We start from the raw sequence: 20,933 nt of genomic DNA on the forward strand, positions 1-20,933 counted from the left end.
CAATCTTTCCCCTATTGCCACTTCTTCCCTGAGACTATTCTTAAAAATACTAGCGGCCGGGCGCGGTGGCTCACGCCTGTAATCCCAGCACTTTGGGAGGCCGAGGCGGGCGGATCACGAGGTCAGGAGATCGAGACCACGGTGAAACCCCGTCTCTACTAAAAATACAAAAAATTAGCCGGGCGCAGTGGCGGGCGCCTGTAGTCCCAGCTACTCGGAGAGGCTGAGGCAGGAGAATGGCATGAACCCGGGAGGCGGAGCTTGCAGTGAGCCGAGACTGCGCCACTGCACTCCAGCCTGGGCGACAGAGCGAGACTCCGTCTCAAAAAAAAAAAAAAAAAAAAAAAAATCCTAGCTACCAAATCCACTGGACGCTCTCAAACTGCATCTTACTTGATTGCTTTGTGGCCCTGGACAGTATTGGCCATTTTGCCCTCTTTGAGTCTCCTTTGTTTGTTTCCATGAGAAATAGCTCCTGGCTCACTTCTTGTCTCTCTCACAATTTTCTTTGTGGTTTTTCTTTTGACTTCTTTTAAATGATGATGTTCCATTGTGTTCTGGTCTTGGTTCTCTTCATCTTTTTTCACTTTGCAGTTTTTCCTAAATGGTTTTATGTACCTCCATAGCTTTACATACGATCTTAATGTTGGCAAATTCCATGTTGAAATCTCTAGCCCAGGCTTCTCTTCTGAGATTCCGATTCAAATATATACATCTTGGGTGTCCTACAGCCAGTTCTATGTTATCATCTCAGAAACTGAGGTTTCCTCCTTTTAGCCCAGCCTAAACCTGCTCTCCCTACTAGGTTTCTTTTCCTGGTGGATGGCACCACAATTCACGTATCTATCAAGCAGCAACTCATCCTTTGTTTTTCACTCATCTTCAGTCCCATGTCAAATCAATCACCAAATTACACCAGTTCCCCGTACTAATTCACTTTCCTCTTCCATTTCTCCTCTCTCCCGCTGGACACAAAAATAGGATTATATTATCTCTGGAGTGGACTTTTGCAGTAGTCATCTGGTCAGTGTCCTGGTAATTAGAATTACTCCTTCTCTTCCCTATCCTGATAGTCCCTTCTCCAACTTTTGCCATCTTTCTAACACAAAAATATGATTATATCACTCTCATATCCCATAGTCAAACTCCCTAAAGACTTAGGAAAGAATATTACTTGAACAAGAGATGCTGGTTGCAAAATGTGTGTTTCACCACATTTGAAGAATGTGGGCTGGAAGTGCCTTTTTATCACTAAAACCATAAAATGGGCTCAGTGGATACATTTGTAACTCAGAAAGAACTGTCATGGATATCTGTCTCAGTCTCTACCTGAGATGGTAAATATAGGTAGGGACTAACTGTTAATCTAATAAACTCACTTAAAAAAATAGAAAATTAAAAATTTAACTTATATATGCTTAGCTTTCTATTTGGGTAAGTGTAAAGGCCCTGTTAATTAACTCATTAAATTTGTCATGACAAGACACTTGTTTTCTTTAGTGAGCCTTTTTCATCCTTGGAACATTCAGAATTAAATACAGACATGACAGAATAAGCCGAACTCATAGTAAAAACAATTTGTGGAATAAGTTTTATAACCATTGGGATAATGTATGTACAGTCAATTTTTTAAGTATTTGTAATATTTAAAAGATCTGTTACATTAGAAAATATTCAGTTAGACTTGTCACATCAATTTAAAATTTGTGGTGTAGACTTTCTAAATTTTAGTTGAAATGTTAAGGAGTCTGGGTATTGTCAATGGCTGCTCACATCAAAAAAGGAGAGCCAAGTGAACATTATTAGTTCCTGATAAAAGAATACACCAAAAAATAAAAGAACTAAATTTGATCAAGCCACCTCTACCTCCCACTGTCAATGTATAGGAAATACAAAGGAGAGAGGGACATATAGCTATATTATAGAGAGCAATCAGCAAAATCTAGATGATGGGGAACTATAGTACCCACAAACAACTTGATATCCTCAATAAATAAATTGTAAAGAATTAAAAAAAGACATGGAGAGTGAACTTATATCTTAAAAGAGAATAACAGACTGGGCGCGGTGGCTCACGCCTGTAATCCCAGCACTTTGGGAGTCTGAGGTGGGTGGATCATCTGAGGTCAGGAGTTCGAGACCAGCCTGGTCAACATGGTGAAACCCTGTCTCTACTAAAAATACAAAAATTAGCCGAGTGTGGTGGCGGGCGTCTGTAATCCCAGCTACCTGGGAGGCTGAGGCATGAGAATCTATTGAACCCGGGAGGTGGTGGTTGCAGTGAGCCAAGATCGCGCCACTGTACTCTAGACTGGATAACAGAGCGAAACTGTGTCTCCAAAAAAAAAAAAAAAAAAAAAAAGAACAACAAAATACAAAACATATATGCCAACATAGATGTGTATACTTTGGATTCTTATTCAAACAACTTAAAACACATATGTGTTGTAAGAGATAATTGGAAATTTGAACACTGACTTGACATTTTATATTAATGCACAGAATCTACTTTTTTTAGGAATACCTACTGAAATATTTATAGATGAAATTATATGATGTTTTGTATTAGTTTCAAAATAATGTAAGAGGCAAGTGGGTGAGAGTATAGATAAGACAAGATTGGCCATGAGTTTATAGTTGTCGAAGTTGGTGAAGGGAACATGGAGGCTCATTATACTATTCTTCCTGGCTTGTATATGCTTAACATTTTTTACGATAAATATACTTCTTCAAAAGCATAAGAAAAATCTAATTGCAAATGCTATTGGATATTTAAGGGAACTGGATATGATTCAATTTAATAGATTTATGAGAGTCATTTAAATTCTTGGGAGGATTTTGCTTAGTGGGGTGATTAAATGTGTTCATTCAGATATTTGGAATGTTTAAAAATGAAATTAAATATGTTAATATATACATGCAATATGAAACATCGCAAGAAGTTTCATTAACCACATTTATAAACAGAACTATTGATTTGAAAGAATTTAGTTTGAGCCATATGAGTTGTCCAATCATTAATCAAAGATCCCCTGAAAATAATTCTAATTTAAATACAAATTACTAGATGTATAAATAAAATAAGTCACATAATATAAATTTAAGTACTTAAAGGAAAATAGGCCTTTGCATTACTAACTTTGATGAATTGAATATTAATTAAAAAGATGAAAATACCTAAGACATTAAAATACACTGACATTGTACAGAGTAAAATCCATAGCTCTTTTTATGGCATACAAGGTTCTTATGATCAGTCTCGCCCTGTAAAGCTTTATTTCTCATATGTCCTTTTCTTACATTATCTTCTCACATATTAACAGTAAACTCACATGCTGTCTGAACTCTCTCTGGTTTCTTGTTCCTTCATGCTCAGCCCACGCTTCCCTTCCTTGGAATAATCTCCCTTCTCAGCGTCCCCTGCTTGTGGTCCTCCCGTTCTTTTTTTTTTTTTTAAGACAGAGTCTCACTCTGTTGCCCAGGCTGGAGTGCAGTGGTGCAAACGTGGCTCACTGCAACATCTGCCTCCCGGGTTCGAGTGATTCTCCTGCCTCAGCCTCCTGGGGAGCTGGGATTCTACAGATGCCTGCCACCATGTCTGGCTAATTTTTGTATTTTTAGTAGAGACAGGGTTTCACCATGTTGGCTAGGCTGGTCTCGAACTCCTAACCTCAGGTGATTCACCTGCCTCAGCCTCCCAAAGTGCTAGGGTTACAGGCATGAGCCACCGCCCCTGGCCTCCATTCTTTAAGCCTCTCCTTAAACAGTCCTTCCTTTGTGAAGTTGTCCCCGATTTCCTTAAGCCTAATCATTGCGTTGCTTCTCTGCATCATCCATCCATCCATCCATTATAGTGATTATTCTGTATTCCTTCGTAATTATGGGGTAATTGCTTCAGGTCTCTCTTTTCACTATCAGGCCATAAACTCCTTAAGGAAAGGGACTGTCACTTTGCTAGTTAATTTATTATGATGATTATCCTTTTAGAGAGTTATTAGAATAATTCCTGTCATGATAGGCTTTTGATTTTTTTGATGAATTAACAATATTCCAGTAATAACAAGAGACTAACTTTTATTACTAAAGCAAATTATCATTGGTGAAAAGGATGTTAAATCAAGAAGACCACCAGATTTAAGCAATTTACTTCCTAAAACACCTGTATGAATAACGAATACTTCTAAAAGGAAGGGCATTTGCACAGCACATTCATACATGTGTGTCTGCACATTTATGCAAAGCGTTTATTACTTGTAGACAATGTTTGCCTGCACACATTTGTTTTATTTATGGACCCAAAATTATAGCATATGAATCTTAGTGCCACTTTATATAGGCCTTAATTTGTAATATGCATATTATTAAAATATTCAATAAATATGAAATAGTGACTATAATAGCAATGATGGTGAAGAATAAAAGGAAAAGAGATGAGGAAAATAAATAGGTGCAGGTGCCATGAGTAAATCGAGATCAAACTGTCAGCAAATTCGCCAAGGGTTCCAAGCATTGAGAAAAGCCCCATAGAGAGAGTAAGAGAAAAACAATGGAACCAGTCACAGCCCAAGTCATAAGAAACTGAGCAGAGGGAGGGGGTGAAGAAGAAGAAGAAAAGGAAGCTTACCAGTTATGATAATAGGTCTATTCAATAAGGCCTCTCACTATAGATCTTTGTTTTTAAGCTGCAGCATGTAGAATTAAATAGGAAAAGTAAAGTTAATGACTGTCATTTTTAGAAAGCTTATTAGTGCTTTGTTTCCTGATGTATAAAGATGTAAAACTGTTGACCTCTATACTTCTCTTTTCCTTTTTATTTGGAGACAGGATCTCACTCTGTCCCCCAGGCTGGAGTGCAGTGGCGAGATCATGGCTCACTGCAGGCTGGACCTCTCAGGCTCGGGGATCCTCCCGCCTCAGCCTCCTAAGTAGCTGAGACGACAGGCACGTGCCACCATGCCCAGCTAAACTTTCGTACACGTGTGTGTGTGTGTGTGTGTGTATTTAAATTTAAAATACAATATAACTTTGGCCTCAACTACTTTATTTTCAAAGTTATTCAGGATTTCTGATTCTCACCTATCTCAAATCTTTTATGCTCTTAAGACATCCAGACTTGAATGATATGATTGCAAGTTACATCTGGGAACAGCTTTTGGAGTAGGCAGAACAGGCTGCAGATGATAAGGTCCACTTTGTCTTCGTCTTCTTTTTTTTTTTTTTCTTTTTTTGAGACGGAGTCTTGCTCTCTCTCCCAGGCTCACTGCAAGCTCCGCCTCCCAGGTTCACGCCATTCTCCTGCCTCAGCCTCCTCAGTAGCTGGGACTGCAGGCGCCCGCCACCATGCCCAGCTAATTGTTTATTCACTGTGTTATCAGGATGGTCTCGACTCTGACCTTGTGATCCACCTTCTCGGCCTGGCGTGAGCCACCGCGCCCGGCAAGTCCACCTGTCTTCTAAAATTCCTTCCTTGAACCCAATTAGAGATTCCACTCTACACCCTAGAGAGAATTGTAAACCTTAGGGAAACCATTGCTCCCCGCTGCTCTAATGCTCAGCTCCTGCAATTCTCCCCTCTCTCCATCTTTATCATATATATATATATATATATAAAATTTGTAGACGCAGGATTTCACCACATTGCTCAAGCTGGTCTTGAATTCCTGGATTCATGTGATTGGCTCACCTCGGCCTCCCAAAGTGCTGGGATTATAGGTATGAGCCACCATGCCCAGCTGGCCTTTATACTTTATTGGCTATTCATGCATTTAGCTTTTAATTATCAGCAGTTTTTTTTTTTTTTAAGAAGGAGGAAGAAATCTACATGACACATTAAACTTTGCTCTATACCTGCCTTACTGGGAGTAAAATCTTGCGGCCTTTTCTCTGGAACATGTCTTCCTATATTTAACCCATGAAGAATTTGAAAACTGACTTGTTTAAGCCAACGCTATCCAACTGGTGTGAGAGAAGACTATCTGGCAGCAGGCTACTGATATGGCAAGTCTCAAGTTTCAGAACATTTTAAGCATCTCTAATTAATAAAAAGGTTATAATGGCAAATTCTTACTTTTCCTCCAATTTTACAGACAAAAAATAAAACACACACATAAACAGAAACCAAAAAACCCTTTAAACTAACTACGAATGACTTCAGGGTAAGAACTGTTGAACCTTCCCTTTTCTAACCTTAGTCACTTCCCATTATTTATTACTTTTTATTACTTCACTTTTCCTGTCTCATTACTATTAATAACCATGTAATTTGTTTGATATGCCAAAACACTCAACCATTGATTCTTTTTTAATATGAAAAATTATGATGTTGAAATTATAATTTTAAAAGGTACCAAGAAATGTATTACACTAAAAAGTGTTGATTTGAACATTAAAAATGATAAACATGCTCTTTTGACCCATTTCATTTTCTCTTCAAATGCCTGAGTAAAAATAGCAGAAAATGTAACAAACTGATTTCTGACCACTAGGTGGGGAAACAATACAATTTAAAATACAATATAACTTTGGCCTCAACTACTTTATTTTCAGTTATTTAGGATTTCTGATTCTCACCTGTCTGGAATCTTTTACACTCTTAAGACATCCTGACCTGAATGATATGATGCAAGTTACTTCTGGGAACATCTTTAGGAGTAGGCAGAACAGGCTGCAGATGATAAAGTCCACCCTGTCTTCTAAAATCCCTTCCTCGATCCCAATTAGAGATTCCACTCCACATCCTAGGGAGAACTGTAAACCTTAGGGAAGCCGTTGCTGCCCGCTGCTCTAATACTCGGCTCCTGCAATTCTCCCCTCTCTCCACCCTTATCATTTTTCCCTCTTGACTGGATCTTTCCATCAGCCTACAAACGTGCGGTTATTTCCATCTTTAAAAAGGCTCTTGATCTCATTTCTCCCATCAGTTACTGTCCCATTTCTTTGGTTTCCCTTTCTTTGTAAAGGAGTTGTTTATATTTGCTCTGTCCAATTCCTCTCCTTTCATACTCTTTTAAAGCCATTTCAATCAGCCTTGTATCCCCACCACTCCTGACAACTTCCCCTGCACTGACCTCCACAGTCCTCACTTTTTGGCCTCCACTAGCACCTGACACAGTTTCTCACTGATTCCTCCTTGGATGCTTTCTTTCCTGGGCTTCCAAGCCCCCTGCATTGTTGATTGTTCCTTTTATTCTCCTTTGCCCCTTCTCCTCCCAGGCCTCAGAGAGTTACAGTGCCCCAGAGCTCAGTTCTTTTCTTCTCTCTTTACACTCCCTTCTTTGGTCGTCTTAACCAGTCTTATGACTTTCAGTGTGGAATCTGTTCCTATTTCTCTCCTATTTTAAACCCAGAACTCTCTCCGAAACTCTACATTTCTTACCCAATCGGATGCTTAAAAGGTACCTCAAACTTAACATAGCCATGACCTCCAGATCTTCCTCACCTTTGTTAAACAAAACTTGTTCACCTTTGTTAAACAAAATCTAGGAGGCCATTTTTTTGGACTAAATTCCTGCACTGGGCCCCAGAAGACCAGACTAAAAATCAAAATGGAGTCACCCATGCTCACCAAACTGAAACTGAGTTGTTATCTGGCCTTTTGGGAAATCAGGAGACAGAGAGAACGGCCTAGTTGCCTGAAGAGGCAAATTTTCACTTTCTGTCATAGTAATGCTCTGTTTTAATGTTTACAAGAAAGACTGACCTGAAGTAACCTGATGTTAACCAACCCATTATCTTTCTATTGTTCTATCTCCCTGTACCTGCCTTACAAGGAAAGTAACTTTAAAATGACCAATCAACTTTCTGTTTTTTGTTTCTGCTTTCTTCAGTTCTTTTTGTTTATAAAGCCAACCTCCTCTGCTTTGGAACACTTACTTTATTTTATGGAACAAAGTGTTGCTCAATTTTAGACATGCAAATAAAAACTCTTGAGATCTTTAGATTTGTTGTGATTTTAACATCTTCATCCTTTGACATCTTCAGCCTCCTCATGGTGGTGCTTGGGCTGATGGAAGCGTGATCCTTACAGATACTTGGGCCAAAAACACTGGAACCACCCATTCTAGATTCCCATTTTCCTTCATACACTAAATCCAAATTCTTTTGTCTCTCTCTTCAAAATACACCCAACGTATGGACACTTCTCACCACCTCCACTGTTCTCATCATGGTCAGTGTTACTGCATACCTTGCCTGCATTTCTGTCATATCTGACTAACAGGTTTTCCTGCTTTGACAATTGTCTACCTACTGTCTCTTCTCAGCATAGCCATTAAGATGGTTTTTATAAAGCACAAGTCAGAAGACGTCACTGCTGTGCCGTAGCTCTTTGAGTGGTTCCCATTTCACTTAAGCACTGCAATCTCTATCATGGCTTACAAGGCCCTACATAAGCTGACTCTCCCTACCGTTCCTTCCCTTGCTCTCTCTACCTGCTCTCTGTGCCTAGAACAGTCTTCCTTCATGTCTAACTCCCTTACTTCCTTTGAATCTTTGCTCAAGTATCATTTTCTATTAGGTTGGTGCAAAAGTATAAATATAGACTTCTCTCAAGCAGCAACATGCTGTCCCCAACGCCACCCTCACACTCCACCTCCACCACTTACCTCTGCTCCGTTTTCCCTTTAGGAAATACGTTAGGAAGTATCAAGTGCTAATACCATATTTTTTACCTGTTTATTATTTATTTATTTTTGAGGCAGGGTCTTGCCCTGTCACTCAGGCTGGAGTGCAGTGGCACAATTACGGCTCACTGCAGCCTCGACTTCCTGGGCTGAAGCAATTCTCCTGCCTCAGCCTCCTGAATGTCTGGGTCTACAGGCATGCAGCATCATGCCCAGCTAATTTTCAAACGCTTAGTAGAGACAGGGTCTCGCTATGTTGCCCAGGCTTGTCTCAAACTCCTCAGCTCAAGCGATCCTCCCATCTCTGTCTTTCAAAGTGTTGGGATTACAGGTGTGAGCCACCATGCCCAGCCCTGTTTATTATTTTCATTTCTTTAGTCTCTTGGTCCCTGCTTTGCAGGAGTCTTTGTTTGTTTACTAGTATTTCCTGAACTCCTATTACAAAAGCACAATGTAGTGGCTCAAAAAATACTTGTTGCATGACTGTAAAGGAAATCTATTAGATTTTGACTTGAGAGTGGTCTTTGATCAGAAAAGGGAGGAACGTTTGCAGGTTGGCAGAGGGAATGTTTGGGAAATACTCATGTATGTGTTTTGAGGACTGATGCTGTGAGAAGCACAGAAACACCTATATCTTTCACAATTCTTCTTACAGACTACCCCATACATTGCCCCTTCATGTGAAATATAAGCTTTTGAGCCTGAACATCAAGGCCCATTTTGGTTTCATTTCCTCTATGTATTTCTAGCTTCCTCTTCTTGGGGAAAATTTTCTAACCCAGAGATTTCTTCATTGTAGAATTTACCTGAGCTTTCTGATGGGAGCTTGAAAGTCTTTCACTATACACATTTTCCCTTTTGAAAAAACAAAGTAGCTGGATATCATGGAGGATTAGAGGCTTTAAGTTGACATCCATAAATTCAAATGCCTTGAAGGGTGTGCAGCCCGTTAATATAAATGCACAACGCAGGTCATATATAAGATAATAGCCAGGAAGCTGCTCTAGCACCTTCTACTTACTATCCTTAAACCCCCAAGAAAGCATATTAAGGTTAAAAAATGGTGGTGTTTCTCCATGACAAATACGTTTTCTATCCTTTCCCTAAACTGTAGTCATCAAACATTTCAGGGAATCTGTCAATCTAATATTGTTATTAACAGTTTCCATTACATGGATTATGGATATTAAGTATTTTGTTGTAAGGAACATCAATCTGGTAGGGGAATTTAAGTGAAGGAAAATCAAATTGCACTAAATATGTTGAGATATTACTTATTTGTGATAAAGGAGAATCATGTTAAGCAATTTTCTACAAGAAGAAAGGGAATATGTAGTCCATTTTGTCTTAAGGATTTACGCTTGCCATTGTCTGAATATTCTTCTTAAAATGACATTCCATTTTTATTCCAACCCGCCACTTGCTTTTTCCTTTACCAACTACTCTATTAAATCCTGGATAAAGAGCCCATGCATAGAAACCCCTACAGTGCTGACATTTCTGAAAAATATCATCTAAGAAAATTCAAGCAAGAGCAGGCTTGAATAAAAGTTTCCTAGATTTTAACGCCCAGCCAAAAATTCTGATGGATGAGAGAAAATCTGTATTACTGTTTAATTAAAGGAGGCTATTTAGTTTAGTATTTTAAAGCACATTTACTTTGGATCCAGACTACATTGGTTGAAATTTTTATTCTACACTATTTTGTGATCTTGGAGAAGTTACTTGGCTTCTTTGCAGAGCTAAAGTTCCATTTCCTCATCTGTGAAATAATGATGATACTATCTAATCAATAAGGTTATAGAGATGATATATGTAAAATTCCTAGCACACCATAAGCAGTCAGTAAAAATATGGTGATGGAGTGGTGGTGATCGTGATAGTGGAGGAGTTGGAGATGGTGATAGTGGAGGAGTTGGTGGTTCTCAAGAAAGCTTCAGAACTTTTAAAAAAACAGTGGAAATTTTCTTCAAATAAATGCTTAAGGGGAAACCCAACATAAAACAGATAAATAAGAATGGCTCAGAACTGAGCAATTCTAGGGGTATTTGCCCTGCCAGCTTGGCCAGCTCTTCTCCCTGCCAGCTGCCCACTTTTGTAGACCCAGAAGTTTCCCATGGAACTCTCAGCATTTGACCAAGCATAGTTTGAAAATCTACAGCAAGAGACTAGGAAAGAAATCGCAAGATTATCTTTTGCTTACTTTAGGTCAAACGGAGGTTTAATGTTTCTGGGAGGTAGGCTTGGGACTGGTGGTTGTGATGGGTGAGATGCTGGCAATGGTGGTTGGCTGGCCGGATGGGATGGTGGAGGTGGTGGCGGGGAAGTTGTTGAGTAAGACGTCTGGCCTTTGCTAGTACCTAAGAAGCAAAGCAAACAATACCATGAATTAAGACAAATCTTCAAAAAGAAGATTATTAATTGCAACCATAGTTGGCTACAGATAAAATAATTCGGCAAAAATTAACAACTGGCTATATGGAATTTCCAATAAAGAGTATGTTTATTTTATTATTATTACTACGTTGTGTGCTATATATCTTTTGTGAGACAGGGTCTCGCTCTGCTACCCAGGCTGGGGTGCAGTGGCTCCATCATGGTTCACTATAAGCTCAGACTCCTGGGCTTTCGGGATCTTCCTGCCTCAGCCTCCTGAGTAGCTGGGACTACATGCGTGCACCACAATGCCCATCTAAATTTTTTAGAAAATGTTATGCTTTTTGTAGAGATGAGGTCTTGATATGTTGCCCAGGCTAGTTTTGAACTCCTGGGCGCAAGCAGTCTTCCTGCCGTGACCTCCCAAAATGTTGGGATTACAGGTGTGAGCCACTATGCCTGGCCTTATTCATCCTTTACATCAATAAGATATATTACATATATGTATATATGCATAACACGCATACACACAGAGTTTTTCCTGGTTGTTGAACATTTATCAGCTTACCGTTGCTGGTACCTAACAAATTCCTAGGTTCTATCTGCTAAATAGTGACTAGAATCAGTTGTTTCTATATCTTTCCTCTCTGTTTTGATCCTCTTCCTCTCACTCATTCCTCCATTGACTTTCTGGTTTCATATATTGGGCTTTGGAATTATGCAGGTTGCCTTGTTTTCTTAAATATAGAATTCTAATTTCTTTCTCGTTTTGGGGTGATTTTCTGAGAGGAAAAGAGGATAATATCTTGACAGACATTTTGTTTTAATTTTACCTGCCTTTGAGCACAAATGAGGTCATTTTTTCATGTTTATAACCATTTTCCTTTTTTTTTTTTTTCCTTTTGAGAGGGAGGCTAGCTCTGTCGCCCAGGCTGGAGTGCAGCAGTGCAATCTTGGCTCACTGCAACCTCTGCCTCCTAGGTTCAAGCGATTCTCCTACTTCAGTCTCCTGAGTAGCTGGGATTATAGGTGCCTGCCACCATGCCCAGCTAATTTTTGTATTTTTATTGGAGACGGGATTTCTCTTTGTATTTTTAGTAGAGACAGGATTTCACCATGCCCGCCACTGTGCCCAGCTAATTTTTGTATTTTTAGTAGAGACAGGGTTTCACTGTGTTGACCAGGCTGGTCTTGAACTCTTGACCTTGTAATCCACCTGCCTTGTCCTCCCAAAGTGCTGGGATTACAAGCGTGAGCCACCGTGCTTGGCCTCCTTTTAATTGTATTATTTATTCAAATACTTCGCCTATTTCAAAATTAGTATTTTCCTTTTCTTGGTTTCTAAAATATTTTTATTAAGGACATTAATATTTTTGTTTCTTAACTGGACCAACTAAATGTAATTAGGCTGCTTTGGATCCTGCTTTTGCCTGTCCATACATTAAAAATATAACACAACAAGTAAAACCTCTCTTTACAAACTTCAAAAAAAATACAGCACTTCACTGTAACTTTTCTTACAAGTGTAATGCCAAGGTTTTATACAGCATATGACACAAACACATTCCTAATTTCTTCTAGATACTTCTCCCTCTTGCCAAAGCTCTTCACTTAGGGTAATTGCTGACCATATTGCCCTCTCTGTTCATTCTCTGACCTCATCCTAGTCTTTCCCTTCTTCCTAGAGTCTTAAAAACTGCTCAGGCCCTGCACTGCAGACTCGAGACCCTCTAGGCCAGGTACAGTTCCCACAAGAATAGTTCTTCTTTCGCAACTATTTTTGGGGGATGGAGGTAGACAGAATTAGTTCCCCTATAAATCTCATGAATAAAAAATTCCCACTCAAGATATTTATGTTAGAAATGTTGAATCCGGTTTGTTTTTGTCCTAACTAAAATAAAAATTTTTGGATATATCAGACTTTTCCTCTAATCTATTCAATCAATCCTTTCGTGTATAATTTCTGTCACTACATTATCTTTAGGAGATAATTATAAACAGTATATTTTCTCCTACTTCGCTGTGGCTTAGTTTTTTTTTTTTTTTACATTTAACACTTTAAAACTATTAGTAATTTATTTTGGAGTTTTGTGTGAGATAGAGATTTAATTTTATGGTGGTTGTTGTTGTTGCTCCTAAATCATTTAGCAAATGTTCTGCACCATTTGTCTGATAAGCTATTACTTATCAATTTGACATGCCTCTTTTATCATAGAATAAACATTAAAAATTCTAGTGAATGTGACAGATGAAAATGGCATCCAGTTATTTTAATTCATAAATAATATGGTTCAGTAGATTCATAAATGATTTAACAGCTGTACCCAAAGAGAATACGCCTCTGTGAGTAGATATTAATAAACCATCCAAATAGAGAGAAAAATATTTATTAGCCATCTGTGACTTATCCTTTCATGGAAAAGATTTTGACAAGCCGGAGGCATTACCCTGGGAGAGTGACTTAAGGCCAACAAGTGAGAAGTTATAGAAATGGTTTAGGGAATGGTGAGTCCTTTGAATTGGAAACACAGAAAACTGACTTTCCCAAACCCAGCCTTTCTGCCTTTACACAGGCTTATGAGACTCTGATGGGCCCTCTGTGGTTCTGTTTACTCAACATCCATTCTCCTTTCTGCAGTTATAATAACTTGAGCAACCCAGGAAGGGGTGTGCTTGCTCTTCTACCGAACTTGGAACTAGAAGGGAGTCCTTCTTGAGTTGCCAGCAGTGGTCTTGCCACTGCCAGAGTAGGGCTCGCCTGAGAGTGCAGCAAAACCAGAGGGAAGCAGGGTAAGAGATGGAAAGGGACTGGTTAAATTTTAAAGAAAAATTAGTTTTGGAAAATTATCAAAGATAATTTGAAAGACGTAATGAGGCACTAAACTAATTGAACATACTCTTCCTCATCAAGCTTGGGAGAACATATGCTAAAGTCTTCCTATATTACACTAATATGTGGCAGTGAAACACTTTGCTTTGCAAAACGTGTGGTCACTTTCAAATACTGCTAGGAATACATTTGCATGTATACAAAATAATTCTAAGGAAAAGCATCTTAGTTTTTCTGGAGGAAAAAACCAGTTAGACTTACTTTAATGTCTAATGATTGACATTAGAGTCTAATGATTGACTCTAAAATCTCGATCTGGACTTTATAAAGTGTACTAAAATATAATTAGAAATATTAACATCCTCAAAAGCAGAAACATGTTTTTATTCTGATGGAAAGAAAGGGGATGAATATTGAACTATAGTAAAACGAGTAAAGAAATAGAAACAATAAAGATAAAAATATCTGGGAATAATGATATTAAATAATATTAATTAATCATGCAATTTTTGACAGGCACCATACTAGGCATTCTACATATGTAATCTTATTTATTTATCCTGTATAACAGCCCTATGGGGGTATATGTTATTTTCTAGTTTCCATCTGATAGTTAAGAAAACTACCCAAGTTCAGAGAATCAGTAAGCAGTAGTGGTGGGGTTCAAACTTGGCCAGAATTTGAACTCTAGTCATTTTTTTATGATTTCTATGCACTTTCTGCTGTGCTCTACTGCTTCTCAAGGTAATTAAATGAAAATTATTAGTAAGCTAAAATAGACACATTAGCAAACTGTCCTACAATCTGTGTGTAAGTTCAGCTTTTTGGATTTGCATTTTTCCTCTTAGTGTGATTTTATGAGTGTTTTCAGTTTAATGCAGGAAAGACCTGGCTCTAGAGACTGTAAGGCTCACATATCAGGATGTTCTGGATGCTAAATTCAGATGCCTTAGAATTTGATTTTGGAAACCAGAAAGCAGGCATGTAAACATTCAAGCTAGTAGGAAGCAGGCTCTTAAAGATGAATGACTGATACTAGCTGGCTGGAAAAAAAAACTCTCAAGAACTGAAATCGGGGAATTTTGAAATAGCATAAAAGGACTTGGAAGGTACGAAATAAGGGGAAAGAGCAACAAGTTTAGACCTCAGTTGGTATTACAAATTAGGGATGTGTAATTTGAGAGCTAACACCTAAAACTCTGATCTACTTGTGGATCTCATCTCCCAAAGCTCAGGGGGTATTGCCTGGATATCTGTGATTTGAAAGTACTGGAACCGAAAAGACCATGTGGAATGTTTTCCTCAAAGAAAGACAGGATTGTGCAGGGCTATGGATCCCTGTAGTAGTGGGCAGAGCTGGTCTTCTGGACAGTGCAGGATGGTTCAGCAGCAATGAGCTAATCAGATGAATTTGCAACCTACTACCCACTGTTGTCCTGAGACAGACTGAGGAACTGTGCTCTGAGCATTTTAACAGGAGATTAAGGCTTCAAGAAGGACATAATAGGCATCTTGCTAATAAGTCAAATGGGAGCTTGCGTGGCTAATGACAAAAAATATTAAGGAAAATTGGCTATATTTATATTAGGGAACAGTTTATACTAGTTACAGAAAAATGGGGAGAATTGCAAATAATGGGGAGTGAAATTGCAGTATCTTCTAGAACACAAAAACAATTCTTAAAAATCTAGGAAGTTAATAACCTCTGACTCAAACTTTTCACCCTTTTTAATTTTGGAAGTTTGGAAGAGATCTTGCACAAGTCACGTTTCCCTGCTCAGGCATGCTGGAATTGGGGGGGCACTGGGGCCATTTTGTTTATCACAAGGAAATGACCAGGAGAGACTTTCCATGAGTCGGTGGGTGCTCAGTAGTTATCTGGCCCTGCCTTGAAGAACGGCTCCAGGTTCACTGAAATGCAGGCTACCCAAAATGGTGAGATTTTGTCAGGATCTAAAACTGTATAAACAGAAAAGTGGATTTGAGGGCAATGGAAGAAGAAGCAGGGAGAGAAGATGTGGAAATGAACAGAGAGGACCCAACAAGCGTGGTGGTATACTCATGGGAAATGGAAATTGTATTACTTCACAAACTTTGCATTTTATGTATTTCTGCTGGTCAAAAATGCCGGTTCTGGATACTTTTACAACATTCTGGTAATAAAGATCTATGAAGACTTAGGATATCCACCGTGTAGATTCTGATGTTTGTGACTTTTGACTAAGAAGATACCTAAAGTCTTCATGTCCCAAGGGGCGTAAGGAACATGTGGAGATTTGATTCTCAATTTCCTTTTTAAATCCATGGATTCCTTAACAACACCAAAGACATTACACCATATTGCTGCTCCCAATTGCCACAAAACCCTGACCCTAGACTTGGCATTTCTAATTCTGACTTTCTTGGGGTATCTTAGACCAGGAATTAGAAAACTTTGATTTTATCTCCAGCTTTATCACCAAAGAGCTATTTGTCTTTGGCAAATCACTTAATCTCCATGTGATTTAGTTTCTCCATCTGTCAAATGGGAGTAATCGAGCCCTAACTACCTCAAAGGGTTTAAGGATGAAATGAGCTAATACATGGTGAAAGCATCTTAAAAAGTCTGAAGCATTGCATAAACATAAAAGATGGTCACACAAGGCTGAGGGGTGCCACATATAAAATCATTTCTAAGTTACTTTAACTTAAGAAATTTGGAAATTATTTAATTTCATCATCTATTTGAGAATTCTTAAGCATTTGTCTCAGATTTTAGCCGTGGGCTGGCAACTCAGCATATAGACTTTTACTTCCTCTGGGCCAGTGTAGGTACATAGCATTGCCCATTCCAACAAGAAGAAAAGCTCTAGCAACCACATGGTGCTGCCAGAGTCTGCACTGGTGAACTCTGCACTAAGTAGTTTGTCAAACTATTTGAGTGGACACTTAATGGAATCTCTTATGGCTGCATGGCCATGTACAGTCATTCACACCTAAACTAAACACAGACTTTCTCAGGACTGAGTCTCACTGAGATCTTAGCACATTTACCATAAAGGTTGTTTGTAATCCCCTTCATTCCCAGACCCTACCCTTGCCTTCCTCATGTACCACAGATGACCCTACCTCTTATTTTACTAAGAACATGGAGAATGCCCCATCTGACTGTCTCCACTTGCCCTGCATTCTAACTGAGTATCTCGTGATATCTTGCTCTCCCGTTTTTCCTTTGCTCCAGATTCTTTGGAAAGATGGCATTCCTTCTTGCACATACTAACGATGGCATTTTAGTTCCCATCAGTGCCTACTTCCTTGTACAGCCCACTCCCTTTATTATTAACTCCTTCATTGCATCAAGCAAGAAACATTTACTAAGCACTTACCATGTGCTCTGAACTGTGTTTCATCTTTTCAATGCACTTTCCATCTTAAACATGGTCTGATATCTTCAACAACAGTATCCTTTTGTAACCTCTTCCCCCACCCTAGATACCAGCTGATTTTGTTCCTCTTCTTCACGGCCAAACTTCTCGGAAAAAAACCCTACATTTGCTACTTCTATATCTTAAATGTGCTTGGATGGCCTCATGGAGAAGTAAAGAATGAAAGGCTTAGGTTTAAATTCAGATTCAACCACTTTCATATCAACCTTCCAGTTTTTATTACTCAGTATGAAGACTTGGTTAAGTTGCCTGACATGTCCAAGTCTTCATTTTCTCATATGCGAAACGGTCACACACACACACTCTGCAGAAGCATCTGACACATGGTATGGTAGTTCTTAATAAATGGTCCTATTCTTCTTAGCTACTAATTGATCTGGCTGTCCCATTCGTACACTACAGTCTACTCCCCTCAATTGCAAAGAAAACAATAAACAAACAGAAACCACTTTTTCCTCAAATTAGTCATGTCTAATCCTAGATTTGTTGGAGAATCTTAGAATACTAAGAATGAAGAAGTTTAAATCCCTAAATCTACCCCAGTAGGCACCAAAACAACCAAATACTACTTTCAGATTCTTCACTCCAAAACACACCAGAAACAATTTTCAACATGAGAATCTGAAAGATTGGCAGAAAGAATGTTTGTGCTGAAGTTATTGAGGCCTGGGTTTGACTACTAATCTTTGACTACTAATCCCACCCAGTATTAGCTGTAAGACACTGGGTAATTTATTTTGCTTCTCTGGGTTTTAGATTCTCTGCCTATTAAAATGGGACTACTAACTCTTAACTTGCAGGGTTGCTATAGGAATTCAAAATATGACTGTCTGCCAAGCACACAGTAGGTATTCAGTGCTACTTATGAATTACTCTAGGAACTAACACGGTTGTGTTCTGTATGGGGTAGGCTCTTTAAAAATCAATAGGACATGTTTATTTCCATGTGTGCAGAGAGATTGGGATCATCATACTTCAGTAACTTTTATTAGAAGTTTTCTAAACTGCCACCTGTGCTTGAAATGACATGCTAATTGCCACACATCTGACCATTCTGTTAAAAGCAAGATTTTAAAAAACTACCTGCCTTTTTGAAGTGTGGTGTGGCTGTCCTGTGATTCCCCGGTGTTAACACCTGGCTCAGAGAGCTCTCTGTTTGTACGCAGAGCACTGGTATGTGTTTTCTCACACCATTTTTACTTTATTTAAAATTACCATAAATTATTTTCTCATCTATTTATTCATTTTCTTCCTAGCTAAACAGTAAGCTTCTGAGGTGGGTCTCCACTGTCAACACCTGTGTATGCCCTATGACACTGCATGTATCACACATTTAATGTTTCACTGATTGATTTTCTTTTTCCTTTGTCCTTTTTCCCTTTAGAAAAGAAAACTAATTTTAAAAAGCAAACTGTAAAATAAATATCTGCACAATAAAACATTTAAGAAAATATAGGAGGGAAGGCTGAAAAGAAAAACCTCTCTTCTAGACCCCTGTTCTAGTCTAGTTACAAGCCTCAAAGACAACGGTTGTTATTAGTTTTCCAAGTATATTTAAAGAAATATATTCTGTGTATTTTTTTTTTACAGAAATGGAACCATAGTATATACATTATTATGTACTCTGCTTTCTTAACTTAATTTTAAAAAGATATTGTTGTATATTGGCACAAAAAGAGCAATCTGGTTTTTTTTTTTTGTTTTTTTTAATGACAGTGGAGTTCTCCATTGCATGGATTTACCTTATTTTATGTGACCAGTCCCATTATTTCTGGTCACTTAGGTTATAAAAATAACTACTGAAGCATAAGTCACATAAATAAACTGCTTTAAAATATACAACTCCATGTTATTAATATATTTACAGTTGTGCAACCAGTACTGTAATCTAATTTTAGAATATACACATCACCTCAAAAATAAACCCCTGTACTTACTGGCAGTCACTCCCCATCCCTATCCCCAATCCTTGCTGCCGTAGGCAACCAATAGTCTATTTTTGGTTTCTTACAGATTGGCTTATTCCAGATATTTCATATCAACAGAATCATACAATATGTGATCGTTTGTGACTAGTTTCTTTCACTTAGTTGTTTTTGCAGTTCAATTATATTGTAGCAGATATTAATACTACTGTCTTATGGTTGAATCATATTTCATCATATATCACATTTATTTATCCATTCATCAGCTGATGAACATTTAAGTTGTTTCTACCTTCTGCCTGTTATACAGAATGCTGCTATGAGCGTTAATGTATGTCTTTGTGTGGACCTATGTTTTCATTTCTCCTGGGTAAACACCAAGAGTAGAATTGCTAGGTAACTCCATATTCAACCTTCTGAGGAACTGTAGATTGTTGCTTATTTTATGCTATTTTAGACAATTACAATTATAAAATTTTTCTTGTATGTATGTCTTTGACCGCAAGTATAAATGTACCTGTAGGATAAATTCCTAGAAAGTGAAATCGGTAGGTCAAAAGAACTGAGCATTAAAATATTTTGGTAGGCTGGGTGCAGTGGCTCACACCTGTAATCCCAGCACTTTGGGAGGCCGAGGTGGGTGGATCACGAGGTCAAGAGATCCAGACCATCCTAGCCAACATGGTGAAACCCCATCTCTACTAAAAATACAAAAATTAGCCAGGAGTGGTGGTACATGTCTGTAGTCCCAGCTACTCGGGAGGCTGAGGCAGGAGAATCGATTGAACCTGGGAGGCAGAGGTTGCAATGAGCCGAGATCGTGCCACTGCACTCCAGCCTGGGCAACAGAGTAAGATGCCATCTCAAAAAAAAAAAAAAAAAGTTTTGGTAAGTAATGCCATTTAGTGATTTTTTTTTTTTAAACTAGTGGGAGAATACCTGTTTTACCATAACTTCACTGGCATGTATATTATCATACATTTTTGGTCTTAATAATCCTGAAAGGTAAAAAATAAATGCTATATCAATTGGATTTTCATATTTATAAGTGAGGCTGAGCATTCTTTCATATGTTTATAAGACATTTTATTTGTGTATGTCTTCTTTATAAAGAATATTAGAAGTACAGCATCGTATTTAATTAAGTAGCTGGAAAAATGAACATTATCTTTTATGATTGGTATTTGATATAATACAGAGTTTCATATACAATACAAACATATTAGTAGCTATTGTTATGTAGGTATAAGTATCATTACAATTTTTGATCCTCAGCAGCCTTCAAGTCTAAGGACTTAAAACGTCTGGGTCATAGACTTAGAAAATCTAGTTTTACGGAGTTTTTCCTTGCCCTAATTCAAAGCCATCTGCTCTTATCTTCAAAGGATTTGTAAACCATTGTGGATGGGAAATTTTGAAAACCAATTTAGTTGAAAACAAAGCACTGTAACTATATTAGTATGAAATCTTTTGCTTTGAATGCAAACTGCCAAGAAAATGTTGGCCAGCTTAGAATAGTCCATCAAAGTGGAAAGAAAAGTAATACTGAAACATCAGTGTTTACATAGATAATCAAAGCTGAAATTAGAATGGAGGTGAAGAGGTAGCGATCAAAAGAAATCTAATGATCAGTGAGAGGAAAATAAGTAAAGAAAGGCTTTGATCACTGTCATAAACTCTTCCATCTCAGACCTAACTTTAACATTCAATGTCTCTGAATAATTTTTTCAACTGTTAAAAATTCACCTCCCCAATA

General features: G+C 38.2%; 1 protein-coding gene across 3 annotated transcripts in view; it reads right to left on the reverse strand.

The window, feature by feature from the left end:
- Nucleotides 1-20,933, reverse strand: part of FYB1 (FYN binding protein 1) — a 165,708-nt gene that overhangs the window by 37,249 nt on the left and 107,526 nt on the right. For all 3 annotated transcript variants that reach the window (XM_032135673.2, XM_058430255.1, XM_058430254.1), the window contains exon 3: nucleotides 10,825-10,981. In XM_032135673.2, coding sequence (XP_031991564.1) covers nucleotides 10,825-10,981 — 157 coding nt within the window. The remainder of the gene's footprint in view (nucleotides 1-10,824; nucleotides 10,982-20,933) is intronic.

Source organism: Hylobates moloch, unplaced genomic scaffold (genome assembly GCF_009828535.3).
Source record: "Hylobates moloch isolate HMO894 unplaced genomic scaffold, HMol_V3 SCAFFOLD_17, whole genome shotgun sequence".
Lineage (NCBI taxonomy): Eukaryota > Metazoa > Chordata > Mammalia > Primates > Hylobatidae > Hylobates > Hylobates moloch.